This window comes from Strix aluco, chromosome Z, assembly GCF_031877795.1.
Source record: "Strix aluco isolate bStrAlu1 chromosome Z, bStrAlu1.hap1, whole genome shotgun sequence".
NCBI lineage: Eukaryota > Metazoa > Chordata > Aves > Strigiformes > Strigidae > Strix > Strix aluco.
In genome coordinates this window covers 9400053-9417508 of record NC_133971.1, presented here as the reverse complement: position 1 = coordinate 9417508, position 17456 = coordinate 9400053, and the positions used below count along the sequence as shown (strand labels likewise).

General features: G+C 46.3%; 2 protein-coding genes across 2 annotated transcripts; one reads left to right on the top strand and one right to left on the bottom strand.

Moving 5' to 3' along the window:
* Window positions 1–685: 685 nt before the first annotated feature.
* Window positions 686–8042, bottom strand: LOC141918746 (E3 ubiquitin-protein ligase RBBP6-like). Its single transcript, XM_074813612.1, has 5 exons — window positions 7877–8042; window positions 5086–5185; window positions 4415–4451; window positions 3278–3322; window positions 686–856 (listed from the first exon to the last, which is right to left on the bottom strand). Exons 1-5 carry the CDS (start codon window positions 8040–8042, stop codon window positions 686–688), a joined length of 519 nt encoding a protein of 172 aa, XP_074669713.1.
* Window positions 8043–8153: 111 nt separating this feature from the next.
* Window positions 8154–16493, top strand: LOC141918745 (uncharacterized). Its single transcript, XM_074813611.1, has 5 exons — window positions 8154–8470; window positions 8728–9186; window positions 15105–15222; window positions 15566–16007; window positions 16447–16493. The coding sequence occupies exons 1-5, from the start codon at window positions 8154–8156 to the stop codon at window positions 16491–16493; spliced, it is 1383 nt and encodes a 460-aa protein (XP_074669712.1).
* The last annotated feature ends 963 nt before the right edge of the window (window positions 16494–17456 follow it).

Below are 17456 nucleotides of genomic sequence, written 5' to 3'. Positions count from 1 at the left end.
TCCCATCTGCCACTCAGCTCAGATCTGGCCCCTTTTCAAAACCAGTCTGGACTTACTGGGAGCATGCCCATAGTGCTAAAGACTGCGTCTTCCTCTTCCTCCAGTTTGTACCACAAGTTTTTAGTAGGTTTTCATCATCAATCCTTATTTCTGAGAACAATGAAAATGGAAAGAGTTGATCTGCTCAGAGTTTACAAAAAGAAAGTGTTGCTAATTTTAAACTCACAGTAAAAGGCTACCAAGATGTATTTATTGATCACATTACAAGCATAAACTGCAAACTACAGGCATTAAATTAGGAAGTTTTACTAAGCATACTACTGCAAGGGATTATGAACACGGAAACAAATGTTCAATGCATTGCAGACAAACTCTTATTAAACAAATTCACTCAATCCATTTCTCTTCTATACCTTCCATTTTATATAGAGGACAACATATTGTGTGGTTGCTATGGATATTTAATCAAAAGTTTAGCAAAAAAGTCTAATACCCCTGTCCAAGTACCCTCTTTTTTTGCAACTTCTCTACCTTCCTGTCACTTCTCTGCAGTGTGACTGTGCTGCCAACCAGCTCATCTTCCTCTGCATGCCTAATAGTGATAGCTCCGTTTGGAAGAAACACTCCTACAACTGAGAGCCACAAAATCAGAAGAAAACTATTTTCCTTATTATTATTGTTGTTGTTACTCTTCTTCTGCTGCTATCTCTGATGTCCAAGTGAAACTGCCAGGGGTTTTTGAAGAGAATTTAATGCCTGAAGACCAGAAAATTGCCATGGGCAACAGGAGAACAGCTCTGGGGATCATCTTGCATGGATGGTTTGAACAGAGCAGAGGTTGTTTCTGTTGAGTTTCCTGGAGAAACAAGAAGCACATTGATGCGGTGTTAAACACACCTGTAGCACCATGGGTGTGAATAAGGCAGCAATCAAATGAAGATAGAGAGTTTTAATTCTATTGCTGGGGTAACAAAGGCAGCCATTAAAATGGGAAGCAATGCTACAAAACATAAACCAAACCACTTCAGTCTAATCCTTCAAACAAGTATAGTCTCAAGGACTGGTCTCTAAGCAATTCCCAGAGGTTTTAGCTAGAGTTGCAGGCCTCCACCCTCAAGGGTACATGTAAAGAGGCTGCTAAGAGGCTCTGTTTGTCCATTACATAAAGAGTTGTGTAACCAACCCAAATGTCTTTCAAGCGGACTGAAGCTCTGTGTAGAGAAAATTACATTAACCGATATTTTTAAATGGATTCTTGAGCTCCAGAGTATTTGAACGAGAAAATCTCCGCTGTACATTTAATTGAGAGAGATGGATGCAAGTACCAGTGTTTACATTTTGCAGCATTAAAAGGACATACAACTGAAGCGTCGGGGAAGTTGCCTTTGCTCACTGAAATTCAGCTTCAGACACAGAAGCATTAAGAGGAATCAAGCTTTTTATAATTCGTCAGCAAGCCAAAGACTCTTTTCAGTAGAAATTGGACCATCGTGTGCTGTAGGCAGCCCAAACTGCATGTCCCCTGCCTACTCACTTCTTCACGTTAAGTGATTTAACTACGGTCAGCACAACCTGCAGGTTTTTTTCCTGTTTGCTGTGGCCTTCTCACACACAAATTGTTATAGAACCCTTACGCAGAACTAGATCTTCAACTTATCGAAGCCAGCTGATTTTTTGTAAGTAGCATTTGTTCAAATGTTCTCATTACACACTAGTCCAGATACCAGCAGCGTCTAAGGGAGGGATGTAAAGGATACAGACCTCCAAGCACCCATCATTCAGAGCAACCACTCATGGTTTTGATTTTATACGCATTCATTCGCAAAAGCAACCCGCTAGTTTCAACAGTTTATTAAACAGTTGTTTCATAGACACAGCAGTAACATAATCCAGATCGACATCTATGAAGCAAACCCATTCCATTACCATCTACAGAAAACTTTACAGATACTTGACCGATTTGTTTAAACCCAGACAGTTTACAAGACACATCCAAACCCCACAGAGCATTACTAGGCACAGATCATAATTCAAATACGGCATTTCGTACAAGGTAATAATAAAGCAGAAAACTTTTCAACACATTGCCTCCGTGCCAAGCCTGTCTGCACTGAGGAGGTTGGAGTATAACAGTCTGGAGCTGCTTTATGTTACGTTCCTGCATTTTTCTGAAATACGTACATTTTCTCCAAAGCTTAAACGTGTACAGCACTTGGACAGTTTTTCACATTTTAGAGTCAAACTTCCCATGAGTTTACAGAACCAAGGACATGTTCAGGGACAGCACTAATGGAGACCAATTTCTTCTGGTGACTACCTTCCAAAGTAACTGTTGAGGTTTTTTCCCCAAATGTACACAATTTAATCCTGCAGTGAGAGAGGGAAGAAGAGAGTGGGAAGAGATTTCTCTTTCTTGGAAATGAACTCCAGCCTTTATTTTCAGAAGAAAGAACTAGCTCCTCTGCATGAGGCCCTGCCTTCTCCACTCTTTAAGACCAGTAATCTGACTGGCTCGCACTACGCCTTTTCACAAAGCGCAACCACTAGTGCTTTCCCAGACAAAGGTACACACTGTGGAGCAAAAAACGCAAGCAGTTCCATAGCAAACCATGGCATTACAACAGCTTCAGAAGGTCACCTCTGCTAATACGCCACTCTCACACATTGGTATATTCCTGCAAACAGTTAGGCACATTTACACAATTTACACAGTCTGTGTTCAGACAAATTAGGGTGTGTTGTCCACTCTCCATAGACTACAAGTTATGAAACTGTGCAGCTTTCAGAGAGTGGATCTATACCTGTAGTGACTAGAAACTCAACGTTAGCCACCCAATTGTCCATGTTACAGAAACGCTTCTATTTTGGCTGTTGCAAACCCCCCTGAAATGTCCATAACTTGCAGCCAGTCAAATTCTTCTGTGAAAATTGTGTCAGTCTCCAACACAAAATTATCGAAAGGTCTGAGAAACAGTAAACAGCTCCTGAAGTGCTGTTTCTTTGTGTCTTGAAGATGAGCAATAGTGCAACATTATGTGGAGGGGCTCCCCTTCTATCTTCCCAAACTGGGAACTACTCTTTACGGGATACTATGGAAATATACACACATCTTAAAGTTGAAACCAATACTATAAATTATTAAAAGTTAAGTTTTGTTCACATCACAACAGTTATCCAGTTATCCATCACCACAAAAGATTTAAAAATATGAAGCAATGGGGTTTTTTGTTGGTGGTAGTGGGGGTTTTTTAAGTCTTTGACAAGAATATACACATACCTTAATGAGCTGGGCCAGGGGAGTAGGTGCAGAAGAGTCCTCAATCTGTTCACAAAAAATTAAACACATATTCAAGTTGTACAATCAAAACATAGCAAAAGTTAACCTCTACCGTAGTCTGAAAGTCTGCACTACATCCTCCGAGTGTCACGGAAAGAGACATTTCCAACCTAATGTAATTGCATTTGTTCAAAACAGAGTCCACACCTATGACAGCTTCAGAGGGCCTACCTACGTGGTTCATGAGAAGCAGCTGAACTCGGTGCACTGGGTTTTAGATATTTGCGTTTGCAGACAAACTATGAAACTAAACCACTTCATCGGATAAAGTGGAAAGAACAAATGCAGAGCTTCAGAATACCACTTCAGGGAGCAACAACATTAAAATTCACGGCAATCTCTTAGAGACGTTTATGTACTCAGAGGGGGCCAAACAATATCACTTCAGTCATACAGCTTTAGGAACAAATACCCAAGTATTTCAGGACACGGAAAGGAATCTTTTGGCTGCACAGAACTGTCCTCAAAACGTATGGGATACGTTGATTTGGGGATTTGTTGGAACCGCCAAGTCAAAAGTAAGAAACGGTACCAAGCGGAACAGCAATGGTTTCTCAGGGCATTTTGATAACATCTTCCCAAACTGTTAGGCAAAGACAGTATTTAAAAACAAAAGTTAAGTGATACATTGTGAAAATGGCAAAAAATACACTCCAAACAATTTTAATTGCAAGAAACAAAGAACACACAACAGCCTATACAAACTCACATATTACTAGCTCTAGACAGACGGATGTAGAACATGGCACCAATTCAATTGTGCAAACCTTGAACCTACATGATCTAGAAACGAACCTACGTTATCTGTACAACACAAAGTCATTCAGGAAATCTTCCAGCATATTCAATATGGAACACAATGCATCTCTAGGCACAAATACCAATATTCACATTAGAACTGGGCAAATGATGGCATGACTGTTTTCACTGTGCTGTGAAACAAATACATTGTCTCTACCACATATACTATATCTGCAAAACAGATTAAGTTAATGTTTGGGAGATTACTACACGGCTACATTGTTTAGAATTAAGTGCAATCTGTAGAAAGAAGTGTGAGATTGTGTTTTTACATACTGCTTTTGATGTTCCACTCGCTGGCTTGGTTCGAGTTCTAGAAGAAGAAAGAAAGGTGATGAGAACTTAGAACAAAGCACTTGTACCCAACCAAAAGCAGTGAAAACAGATTATAAAACCTAAACATCAAAACATTATGTTCTGATAGTCTAGTGAATGTGGAAATTTATTTGTGTACATAAATATCTGTTCTCTCTTGGCACATTCGATACAACTAAAAAAAACCCCCAACCAAATCCCATTTCTAGTTTGTCAGCAATTACTCTAAGACTTACAGCTCTAGAACACAACAGTGCCAGAGGAAGTCCTCAGATATTTTGTCTCTCCTATGTAAGTATCAAAACGATGAAGTCTATGCTACAGCTTTGTGCTCTTAAATAACCAACCCTCCAAATAGCGACTCTTGCTCTTTCCTCTGTAGCCAGTTTGCAAAAGAGCCAGATTTGAGGCATAAGAATACCTGCCATATCCCACCCCGCCTCCCACAAATGCAAGACACAGTCAAACACTGACAATCAAACTCTTCTGAGAGGGGAACGTGCGTATCTCTCTACCATAAAAGCAATAGAAAGAAGAAAGATACACTCCGAATGCCTCTGTAAACCAATCTCCATACAAAAAGCTAATACACTGCAACCCCTCACAGACTACAATGCTTTATGGGTACTTACGTAACTCGTGTTTTGCTGGTAGCTTTAACTCCTCTAACAGGGACTCTTCTAACAATTACCGAGGAGTTCTTAGGAATCAGGGCGTTATCATCTGTGTATTCTGAAAACAACACCAATACAGACGAAAACATTAGTCAGTTTGTAAGAATGTAGATTAAGATGTAATTACAGAGCACTTCAGAGAACCCCTTTACAGACATAATAACAAAATGTTATATGTAACATGGCACTTCTGTCGTCTCAACACACCAACAGTGCCTTTCAACAAGTCGTCAGGTTTGAGAATCAAACAGCAGCAGCAAAACCTTTTCCATTCTTTCCAAACAGTTTGGATGCCAGCAGGAAAATAGTCCCAGAGGTCTCTAAAGGAGAGCCTGCTAATGCATGAGGTTCTTTCCCGACCTAGCTTAAGTTGCTTTTGCTTCTGTTAGGCTACAAACCCGAGAGATCTTTGGAGAGGAACAAACCACAGCAAAGTCTCACCTGCATAAACCAGATTCTAAAGTGTAACCAGCTTGCCCTGCAACAAAGCAGGCACTCGGCTAAAGCATGAAAACTCTGCGCCGTTGCTTTCCGAGCTGTTCACTAAAAATGATTCCCCTGTGCTGCGAGTGCTGGGGACTGACAGAACGCAGAAGAGAGCCGCCAGCTCTCTGTTTCTCGGGGCTTCATCCATCGACAGCCACACTGTCAGCTGCTCAGTGCTGTACATGCGAATGCAAACGGAACTGGCAGTGCTGGAATACGGATCACAGAAGCCTGAGGGGTTTTTTGAGCTTGCTTTCACATGTAGGGCAGAACTGGCTCAGACTAAAGTGGCATCTCCTCTCTTAAGCTAATCATCTTGATTGAATAAGCCAAAGGGACATGAATTCTTTCAAATCACTTTTTGCAGAGCAGAGAGACTCAAATGAAATTAATTACGAAGACAATTCTTCTGAAAAACCTTTTGAAAGCAGTGTGTGCCTGAAGGTCTCCATGCTTTGCCTTGGCTTACACCCTGTTCGAGCTTTGAAGAGGAGGAGCTACCTGAGACACTTTGACTGAATAAGCCTCAAATGTAAAGATCTCTCCATGAGTGTGTCTCAAATGTAAAGACGTCTCCATGAGACGTTTTTATATTGTACTTACACAAGCTGGATATGACTAAACATTTTAAAGCACCATCAGTAGCCATTCCCTGTAATCTGCCTACAGTTTGAACTGTTAAAAGCCCTTGCCTTTGGAGGCCGAATCAGAACGATGGCCCGAAAGCCAAAGATGCTGTGAAGGTACTACTAATGACAGAACCCAAAGCTTTTACAGAGGTCGTACCCTGAAACCAACGCCTAGAGCTCTGCTCAAAGGGAGAATCTCACCATGACACAGCCACCTGTCAGGAAAGGCCTGAGATGGGACTTTCTGATGTCGGAGGAGCTCAAACAGCACTGAGGCCCAGGCAAGCAACTGGGAGATGAGCGGCAGCTCTGGAAGCCCAAAGCAGCTGTTTCCACCTGCTGAACGGAGTCATACAGAGTGTTCTTTCTGGTCCTGATCACAAACCACGGGACGGAGATTTCAGAGGCACAGGATAAGCAACAGTGGCTCTACAAAAAGGCAGGAGTTTGCTACGCCTGTGCCCAGCTGAGGGTTGTGGTAGGTCTGCAGAGGATTGCAGGTGGCAGCACCTCTCCTCGAGGGAGGCTGTGTATATGAGGACAGCAACCAGTGCACTTATTTGCCAACTCTGCAAGCCTGCCGAGGTCAGCTGGAACATGCACAACAGGTGTATGATGCAAAAAGAGGAATGGGTCCTCTTTTCGTATTTTATGACAATTCATTGACCATTAGAAGAGAAGCATTGACATCTGCCTTCTGAATGGACTGTCCTTGCATGCAGCTATATATAGATAGAGAGAGAGGCTTGTTTTCAATCTGCTTGTGAGGTGCACAGGGAGGAGATCTCCAGCCATCTAATACCAGACCAACAGAAAAATGAATTCCCCTTAAAAGTCAATCAGTATGCATTTAAATGGATCAACTGAAAACTGAGGAGTGACAATAACCTGGTGAAGTAAAGGCTTCATTTGCACAGGACACTTATCACGGCACATATTGGTATGTGGGACTTGAAGTATCTCATTTGCTTGGTCACCGAGGCAGAGAATTTGTGGAAGAGGGTTTACAAACAGCGGAGTACGCTGCAGTCAGTTCTGTGAAGGGACCTGACACCTATTGGCTTTCATACGTTTATTTTTCCTTTGCCTCAATTAATTGAGTTCATTTTGGTGATGAAATCTGTGTCAATGGTGAAATCTGGTGAAGTCAAACAATGTAGACTTAAAAGTTAACTTTTTTGTTTTTAAATAGGAAAGGACTGAAGCTGGAGCGTTATTCCTGCAGTCCCTGGAAATTTCTGTTTGCTCGCTTCGAATTTAACAGCTGCCAGCATAGTCTAACAGCTCTGGGACAAAACTGGCATCTGCCAGCAGGAGCCTGTTCCCCACAGGCAGCAACATCCCGCGTAGCTGCGGGGCCTTGGCAGCTACCAGGAGCTGCGAAGCAGTGTCACTCTGCCTCGCCACGACTCCACATCTGCAGATTGAGCAGCGACATCACGCTGTCCCTTCCCACCCCAGTGAACCACTGGCGCCGCTTGTCCTCCCGGTTCCCCACACGCTGGTGGGACGGGCCCCAGACTGACTCATGCCCCGTGGGGACAAGCCACAGAGAGCAGAGTGTGGCTCCCGCAGGCCACGGCCGTCGCCAGCCAGGCAGTGCCTGAGGCCTCGTGCCCGCCGCCCCCACGCACCTTCCTTGGTCTGGGCGTTGGCGATCCGCAGGTCGCAGGTGGCCGCCTTCAGCTTCTGGCGGCCCATCATCTGGCACTTGAGGTCGCCCAGGGAGATGTGGAGGCCGCTGAAGGTGACCGTGTCGTAGCGCAGTTGGGAGGAGAACTGGTAATGGACGCACGGCATGGCTGGGCCCGGCGACGCCTGCTCCTGACAGCGTCTGCCGTGCACGGCAGGTGGTATCTGCCAGCCCCTGGCCCCCGCCCCTGCAACGCCTCCGGTCCGGGGCCCTCAGCGATGGAGCTGGGCTGCGGTGGCAGCGCCCACCCGGCTCCTCCTGGCAGCCCGGACCAGCAGATGGGTGATGGGGAGAGGGCCCGCGGCCCCGGCTCAGCCTCTGCTCCCTCTCTCGCGGGCAGCGCTCCCAGGCCCCACCGCTCGCTGGGGCGACTCGGGTGCTCCTGCCTCAGGGCTCCACCAAGGGGCTTCCTGGCCACCAGCAGCACAGACTGCGACTGCCACCGCCACTGCCACTGCAGCGTGTCACCGCAGACTGGCACGGCACTGCCGCGCCTACCCCGCGTGCATTACGGACCGGCGCATGGTGACAAAAGGCCCGTTGTCCTGTCACCCCCCGGGCCTGTCCCTGCCTGGTGTCCTGCCACCCCCTGGGCCTGTGGTGCCCCTCCTGTCACCCCCTGGCCCTTCACCGCCTGATGTCCTGTCATACCCCGGGCCTGTCACCGCCTGGTGTCCCTCCTGTCCCCCCCAGGCTGTCACCACCCGCTGTCCCCTCCTGCCAGCAGCCAGCCAGGGCAAGGCAGCCTGGGGGAGAGGCAGCGGGCTTTGCCGTGTGGCGCTCGGCTGCCAGTGCTGCCGGGCCGGTGAAGGGAGGGGACGTCTCCGGGTGCCTGAGAAAGGCCCGGCACCGCCTCCTGCCGCCGCCCCGCTCCCCGCTGATGGGGCAGCCCCTTGTTTCCCGGGCAGAGAGGGGCCGCCAGCCCTGCATGCGCTGGGAGGGGCCGGCGCCGGGACCGGGGCCGGGCGGGGCCGGGCGCTCTCAAGTGGCCGCCGCGGGGCCTTTCTCTGGGGCTCCCACCGACGATGCGAGGCCGGGTCCGGCCCCGCGCCCGCCCCGCGCCCGCCCCGCGCCCGCCCCGCGCCCGCCCCGCGCCCGCCCCGCGCCCTCTGATCCGCCCCCGCCGGGACACGCTGAGCCGCGGCGGCTCCAGCGGCGCGGGCCGGGGACCGAGAGCAGCGGCAGCGGTGGCGGTGGCGCTGTCCGTGGCCGTGGTGCTGGCGGCCCGGTGCGGCCGGCGCCGCGGGGACAGTGAGTCGGGGCTGGGGGCGCGGCCGAGGCGGGCGGCGGGGCCCGGGCGGCGGCGGCCCCGCGGCGGGAGGGGCCGAGGCGGGCGGCGCGGGGCGGCCCCGCCGCATTTTGACCCTTCGTAGCCGTGGGGGGGGCGGCTGCCGCGCCAGGCCGCACCGCGGGGCCGGCGGCTGGGGCGGCTTGGCCGGGGCCTGCGGCGCCGGGAGCGGGGCCCGCGGCCCTCCCGCGGGGAGCGGCTCGGGTCACCTTCGTCCCGGGGCCGGCGTGTTTGGCCCCAAACGGGGCCGCGCGGAGGGAAGGTCTGGGTGGCGGCTGCGGCGGGAGCTGGGACAGTGCCTGGCCAGGCTGCAGCTCCCCCCGGTTCGCCTGAGGATTGACCCTATGGCACCTCCTGAGCCTCCGGGACTCTCGCTTGAGCGGGCGCGGTACTGGCGACGGTCTGGCTGTGCCGCCCGGGGCCGGGGATCGGGGTGGGGAAGGGCACGGCCCCCCCCCGGCCCTGCTGCTGGGAAGGGGCTGAGCCGCGGTGCCCGACCCCGCTCTCCTGGGCCGCTTTCAGACCCGGCTCTAGTTACAGAAGGGTTTAGCGAGGCGTGGGGCTGGGGGGTTTGTCTTTAACTGCGGGAATGCTTCGAGGGAGCCGTTCAAATCCACAGGTGTTAAAGGGGGATGAAGCTCGGAGGTCGGGATTGGAGTTTGAACGGGGTCTGGTAAAGTACAAGACCCCGTAAAGGTATAAAGGTGTTGTGCTGGAGGTCACGAGCTTGCTAAATCCAGGCTGACATGAGTTTCAGCCTTACAAGCTGTTTTGATGGGTCACGTCAAATACGCTTGCTTAGCAAATTATTCTAGTTAGAGGTTTTTGAATGATGTTCACAAATGTTTTTTAATAAAAGGAAAGTATTTATCTAAAGAGAGCTGACTGGGTACGTAAATCACCTGTCCCACAGACAGCCCCATACCCCTGTCAGCTTTCCCTTCGCAGAGGCAATAGCAGGTTCCAGTGCAGACAGTGCAGTGACGGCTGGTTTTGAGCTGTGTCTGCTGTTCAGAGAATAAAGCAGGCTGTACCCTTAAGACAGCCCCTTTTTCCCAGCAATCGGACAAGTTACATATTTCAAAAATAGCCCAGTTTCTTCCTCATACATGTTTTTACGTTAGAAGCCTTGAGAGAGACCAGTGGTACGGTTTTGACTTGGGTGGGTAAGTTCCAGCTGTCAAAGCGTGTCCAAACCTGCCCCTTGCCAGCAGAGAAGTGGAAAGGGGAGTTGACAGACAGCACTAATAATAAATGCGTATACACCGCCGGTCCAACAGTTCCTAATCTGAAAACGTTATTATCACTACTACAGTGAAGCTTCTTATTTATTTATTTATGTATTTATTTATTTAAATCATGTTCGGCTTTTTTGGGTTGCAGGTGTGTTTACGATCTTAACTCCCTAATCTTTGCTGTACTGCTACGCGGTGGGAAAATAGGCTCGACAATTCATGGATGGAGAAACAGCAGCAATGCACAAGATGCCAAAACAAAGTCTGGGAGGCATGGCAGTATGCGTCGTGTTTTCTGTTTGTGTTTTGAACTAATGAGGAGAGCGTGATGGTACAGCAAACCGGGCTTCCTAGGCCAGACTGTGAGGTTATAGATGCCTTTGGCACTAAAGAAAGCGACCTCCGTGAGAGGTTTGCCCTCAGTTCAGCAGCGCGGTCTGGAGCAGTGAGAGAGAACAGGCAGCTGAGATGTTGTCGGAGGGGCTGGAGGTTTATAGACACTTTTGAGTCTGTATCTCAGTTTGCTTCACTGCTCAGATCTAAATGGCTGAGGTGGAAAACTGAAGTTTAAAAATGAACACTTCAAAATCAGATTTTTGAATGTTTATTAAACTATTGCTGCAGTAGGCTAGAAGCTGTCTCGCAGCTTCTACTAACAGCTTCTCCTAACCTGTCACTTGACAGGATGTTTTCCTCTCTCAGCAGTTATCCCAAGAAACACCAAAAGCCCTTTTTCCAGTTTCCTAACTACCACTTCTGAAAGTCAGCCTTACACAGAATTGCAAAGCTTTTGACTTGACCAAAATGAGTGTAATTTTTCTTAAATAATTTGCTTATTGAAGTGAAGTAGGCAGCGAACACTATAAAAATGCAGGATTAACTAATAGCTTAAATGGTTTGTGATCTTTCTGTGTAGTGCTGCATTATTCTGGTCTTTCTTGATTGTTAATGGGCCAGAGCTCTGAAGCAGCGAATCGTTGAGGTTTGGTATCCACATGGTTTACTATAAACAGGCTTAAGTTCCAGCTCGTCCCCTGGTTAGACTCAGTCTTGAAAACCAACCTCTGACATCAGATCTAGTTTCTTCATTCAGTACTTTAAGGCTGTTACCGAACTAGTTTGCTGAAGAGGCTTTGGTATCTTGGGATTTTGTTTGTTTGTTTGTTTCTAAAAAGCAAGCCTTGCAGCTTTTTTTCCTTGGGGATCTGATGAAACATGTCTGTAATGATGTTTTGGGTGTTTTTCAGTTACTCTGAATAGCTTGGTAACTAGGGATGGAGGAGTGTTTCCTCTCCTGCAGCGTAATGCTGTGCTGCTGACATGGAGCCTGTTTCTGCTGAAATTTGGGAATTTATGTTTAGTAGAGATTTTGCCAGTAGTTTGACCAGCAATAGCTTTGGGCCTATGACTGGAGAATCAGTTTGAGATTTTGCTTTTCCTGAAAGCTGATTTATGTGGGTTTTTTTGAGACCAGGTTGTCTGCATTATAATTGGCTGCTCAACTTTGCGCTCCTTCTTCTGGGATCAAACCTGCGTAGCCTTCATACTGAATTGTTGATTAATTCCCCTGCCCCTGCATCACACTATGAAGAGAAGTTGTGGAAAAACACTTAATTACTTTGCTTAAAACTGCTTCTTTTTGTCTTGGTAACAATAAATTTCTGGGGTGGCTTAAGCAGCTTCTGCATGAACAGAAGATACAAATTGCTGAAGAGAACTCAAAAGCATGAAAACCCTCCAACAAAAAAAGCGTATTTGCTTTCAGATACTCTTAACTCCTTACTCTTCTCCTTGATCCTTGAGGTGGTTGACAAAAGGAGCTCAGATACCGTGGTGGTATTCCTCACTTAAAAAGTAAACCGAAGTAGAAAATGAAAAATAAGTCTTAAGTGTCATTTTCTCTAACTGTGGAAAAATCTGTATAAACCCTTTTAATCTTTGTACATTTAGAATTATATTAGCCTTTTATTCAGTTGCTTGTTTCAGAAAAAAACCCCTAATTTGCTTTAAATGTCTCCTAAGTTTCTATTCCAGGCTAACGTTGGCATCTGCCGTTGCCTTCCGTGAAGAGGCCTTGTGCAGAAGCCCCCAGTACTGGAACCCCTTAAGCCCAGCAGACAATGCGCCAGTTTATTACGTTGCTGTTGCTCGGCTTTCAAAGCAGCAGAGTTTGAGTAACCCGGGTCACATCCTGGTGTGCCAGGATGCGTAGAACCTCCTGTTTGGTCTGTGCTGGCAGCACTAATGACAAATAACGTATTCTGCATGAGAGCTGGTGAAAAATACGAAAATATTTCTAAAATGCAAACAGCTGATGGACTGTGGCTGTGTACTTCCAGCTCTGGTAGATTGATATGATTATTTAACACTTCAAGATGCTTTGCTGTTTACTCCCAAGCTTCACTTGCCTCTTTTTAGCTGCGCTCCTGGAGCAGGGGTAGCTCTGTGGATTAAGGGGTTGTCTGGGGGCCAGCTTGTGGCCAATTTCTAGTGACTTACCTAGTTCTAGTCAAAATGATGAAAGACTCAGGTAATTATGCTTCGTGTATAGGTGCATTTTGTGGCCTTAAGCCACAAGAACAGCCTAGAGCTTTTACTCTCGAAGTATTTCTTAGTCTGTCGAGTTGAGCTGTATGTTTTGACCCTTCCTTAAGGTCAGCTGTGCACATTCAGATTACTCGAGGTAGTACTTTGTCCTCTGCTATGGCCGTTGGCCGTGGGTACCACCTCAGCTTGCTGTGTTTGGCCTGTGTGCTCAACAAGCAGTAAATAAGAAGCAAGCTGTTGGATTTTGCATTTCTCAGGTAGCTCTAGCTGCACCGGTGTCTTGTACATTGAATTTCAGTGTTTAAGTTTTATTTGCCCTTCGGTTGTTTCTCCTTTCATGAAGAAACCACCGGCCTGCCCTGTCACACACTTGCTTCCTTGGAAATACCTATCTTAATTATCTAAAATGAAATATTTAGAGTACTTGAAGTGTTGCTCTCCCAGTTCTTTTAGCCCACGGTTGGGATGTGCAGCAAGACAGCTTTCTGCCTTACTTCCAGTTTGGCTGCAGTTTTTTATGGAGCAAAGAGGTTGCCGGTAGTTGGTCATCAGATTTCCTTTCCCAGTTTTAAAAAGTTGATCTTTGAGGCACTGTGTGCATTAATTTTTTCTTCCAGAAAGCAATTTATGAAACGACTTGGATATAGTGACAGAAAATCCCACTGGGCAATAACATTGCTTCAAATTCTATATTAGTGTTGCCAGATTTATTGATTTTTTTTATTCCAGTGGAGCAAATTTTTGAATAATCATTAAGATGTTTGCATAGAATTTATTTGTAACCCACACAGCAGTGGTCTGTGTAAAACCATGAGGAGTCAGACAATTGTCACTATTAAACATTTGTCTCTACCTCAGTTTGGTAAGGCCTGATTATTGCTGGGTGATTTCTTGAAGCTGTGGCATAGTAATTTTACAGTCAGTGAGCTTTACATACAGTGACAAAAAGAGCAAAGATCCTCTGCTTTTAATTCTTAGGGGGCAGGGAGACAGGGTTGGGCTGTCTCAGCTGTAGTCAAGAGAGAATCCCTCAAGTGGATGCAGTCTTAAAAAGATAATCATTAAAAAAGAATCCCCCTGAACAGGACAGGGGAGCGGTTGTTTTGCAGCGTTGTGTTGCCAAGCAGGTTTGCCTTTCCACAGGCTTCTCCCTTGAACATCAAGGTCCAGCTGTGTATTTCTATGAGGTTTGGTTTGAAAAGGGTTATCACCGGGGCTTTTGTTGTGCTCTACAGGCATGGGGCCCTGAATTTCTTTCTTGATTTCTTACCTGTGCTTAGAGTTTTAAAAAATATTCCCCTTTTTGCTCTCCGTCTTTTCGTTTTGCTGGTGCCTGGATTCATATTATTCTGTTTACCTTCTAATTTATGCTTCATGTAATTGTTCGCTTTGCCAGGTCTTTGGGTTACTGGTTGTACTAAATAAACTGTCCAGGTAGTCAAGGCAGGGAGATTCGCAACCTTGGGAAAATAATAACAAAAAAGCCCAAACTCCGAATCTGACCAGAATGCTTACGGCAAAAATTACTAGTGAGTAAATTACTCCTGTCAGCAAAGTCTGGGCAAGAGTGTAGGCTGTACTCGTGCATGTGTCCAGCTTTTTCTGCTCTCTTCCGCAGCACTACCGTTTCCTAGCCATTACTCTTTTCCTATCTTCCCCTCCCTGCATAACCATTCTAAATTACTTTCTCTGATCCACTGGCATTAATTGCACAACCTGAGATGAGGTAGGTGTGCTGCTGGCAATATCTAAAGAAAACAGACTCTGTTGCATAGACATCTCTTACTTTTGTAAACGCCAAATGACGTCTAAGAACTGGTGTTACAACTGCTGTTGTGATAGAGGTAACATCCAGAAACTCAAGATGGCAGAAAAAGTTATGAAATACCCCTTCAGTCTTATTTTGTAATCCTATACCAGGGAATGTTCCCCACAGTACATTTCTTAGCACTTGAAGCATGCTTTACTGAAAGGGACCTGGCAGTGAATTCTGAGTGTAGCCTTATATTCTTGTGCGGTTGGACAAAACTGTGTATTTAGATAACTAAAACAATTACCTTGTATTAAATAGATAAATAACATTGTTCTTTGCCTTCCAGTCTGCAGAAGAATGGACATCGCCAACATCTGACCCGGCTGAACATGCTTGAGAACTGCACTGTGATTGGGGGCCACTTGCAAATATTGCTGATGTTTAAAACCAAGCTGTCGGGGGAGGCAGCAGGTCTGCCACCAGCCTGATTGAAGAAGAATTTAGCCTTGATGAAATTCCAGTGTATCCATGAGGGGCCGGAAAGTCCCAAGAAGAGCTGAACAAGCAAGATAAGAGGAACTGTGAACTGAGAAACAGCACGAAGAAGCTGCAGTTTTGCACGTCTACACAAAGCACAAGGAAGAAGAAGAACTAGCCAATAGTAATGTTGAGAAACAACTTTATGACCCATAAAAAGAGCACATGGTATTGTAATGAGGATATATAAGAACAACGTGAATAATAAACTTTAGAGACATTGCTTGCACCAGTTTTTGTTGTCGTGTCTGTCTCTACCGTGACACCAAGCGTGAAGATTTGCATGAACTCAGCTTTCCTAAACTGACTATGATTACAGACTACTTGCTTCTTTTTGGCGTGTATGGCCTCGAAAGGTTAAAGGGACTTTTCCCCAACCTCACTGTGATTCAAGGAGCTCATCTGTTTTTTACCTCCATGCTGGTCATTTTTGAGATGGTTCGCCTGAAGGAGATCTGCCTCTGTAACCTGATGAACATTACTCGAGGCTCTGTGTGGATGGAGAAGAACAATGAATTGTGTGACTTGTCCATGATCAACTGGTCAAGGATTTTAGATTCTGCAGAAGATAATTACATCGTGGCCAAGGATGACAAAGAAGAGTGTGGAGATGTGTGTCCAGGAGCTGTGGGAGGGAAGAGCAGCCGCCCACCTACTGTGATAACTGGCATTGTCATTGAACACTGCTGGACCCACGATCGCTGTCAGAGAGGTGAGTCTGGGGAGTGGTGTATGTCAGCTGTGTTTTTGCTGTCAGTTTTTAACCTGTCAGACCTGTGGGAGGGCTAATAGGTGCCTATTAACCTGCTACCTTTAAGCACAGCTTCCTAAAAGCAAGGCTCAAAATTAATGTGAGTTGGGTGAAGCAAGGACCTATGGGATGGGGCTGTTTTAGCAGTTCTTTCACCTGTGTGAATAATGTATCCAAGCATGTTGTCTTTGGTTTCTTTGGAAAGTTAGGGACTGCCTAAAGCTCACAAGTTTAACTGACTGTGAGTGTATCTGGTATCTTGTGTAATATTTAAAGTGGTATTAGTATCTCTGGTGGCGTTTGGGTAGGGAAATGCAAGTCCAGATTGCCTGAAAGGCTGCAGCAGGCAGAAACAGAGCGGGGGAGAAAAGTCTGGTGGAATAAACCCAACTCTGTACAGGTGCAGTTACGTTTTTACTGAAACATTACTGCTGTAAGAAGCTGTAAGGCCTGTGGATGAGTGAGCAACTTTTGCACAGCAAGAAGCTGGAAGCCAGGTCAGACCTGAAGGGAAAAGGAGAAGGAGGAGAGAGGACCTGGGGGGGGGTTGCCTGCAGCAGGAGTCCTGGGGAGGGTGAAATAACTGGACTTTGAGTCTGGGGTTTTGTTCGGGGGAGAAGGTGTGTTCAGAAATTTGGCTGCTGCTGCAACCCCTGAACTGCAGTTCTTAAACTGTATTAGCGTTGCTTTTAATTTCATACAGCTTTGTTTTTTCCAAACTTGGAACTGACCTTAAGTTTAGTTTTACTTACATATTTACTTTGATTGATGTTAAATCTGACTGACAGGGAGCAAAGTGAATTGAGGTAAACCTGACACATTTAGAGCTGTCTGTCTCTCTGGAGGTAGTGCATCCAAAAGAGGCAGCGTGTCCTAAGATGAAATGAGGAAACTTGTGGGCTGGAGAGAATTTCTTGCCAAGCTTTAAAGGCGACTCTCAGTGTTAAGTGCCAAATTTGAGAAGGAATTCCTACCGGTATGCATAAACTAATGAAATTACTGTGGTTTCCCCTCTGACACTCCTCACCCCAAAATCGTCTAGCTTCCTTTTGGAGAAGGTGGTTGTTTTTGTTGCCACAATAACAGGGTATGAGCAAGAAGATGCAAACGTGTATGTGTGTTTCTTTTTTAAAATGAAAAAGAAGGTTATAAGGCATTTTAGTTTGTAAACTCTTCTGGTATATGGTTCAGCAGCGCTGAAACCTGACTCCTTATACACTCGTGTTTTATGCTTTCCATATTTCATAACGTTAAAGATCTAACTGAAACTTTTTCTGTGGCTAGACCATTCATAATGTCCCTCGTCCGTGTGAATTTTCTGGGGCTGTGCTACAGCAGGCTGGAATACATGGTTTCTCTCTTTTCTATGACTGCCTATTTCCATGAAACCTGTAGGAATGAAATATTTTT

Excerpts from the sequence above, each read along its gene's own strand:
- LOC141918746 (XM_074813612.1), bottom strand. The coding sequence starts at position 8,042 with ATGCCGTGCGTCCATTACCAGTTCTCCTCCCAACTGCGCTACGACACG. Across the intron at positions 4,452-5,085 it reads ACCAGCAAAACACGAGTTAC|AACTCGAACCAAGCCAGCGA; the intron begins GTAAGTACCCAT and ends TTCTTCTTCTAG. Across the intron at positions 3,323-4,414 it reads CGAGTGGAACATCAAAAGCA|ATTGAGGACTCTTCTGCACC; the intron begins GTATGTAAAAAC and ends TTTTGTGAACAG.
- LOC141918745 (XM_074813611.1), top strand. The coding sequence starts at position 8,154 with ATGGAGCTGGGCTGCGGTGGCAGCGCCCACCCGGCTCCTCCTGGCAGC. Across the intron at positions 8,471-8,727 it reads CCGGCGCATGGTGACAAAAG|TGCTGCCGGGCCGGTGAAGG; the intron begins GCCCGTTGTCCT and ends CTCGGCTGCCAG. Across the intron at positions 9,187-15,104 it reads CGGCCGGCGCCGCGGGGACA|TCTGCAGAAGAATGGACATC; the intron begins GTGAGTCGGGGC and ends TTTGCCTTCCAG.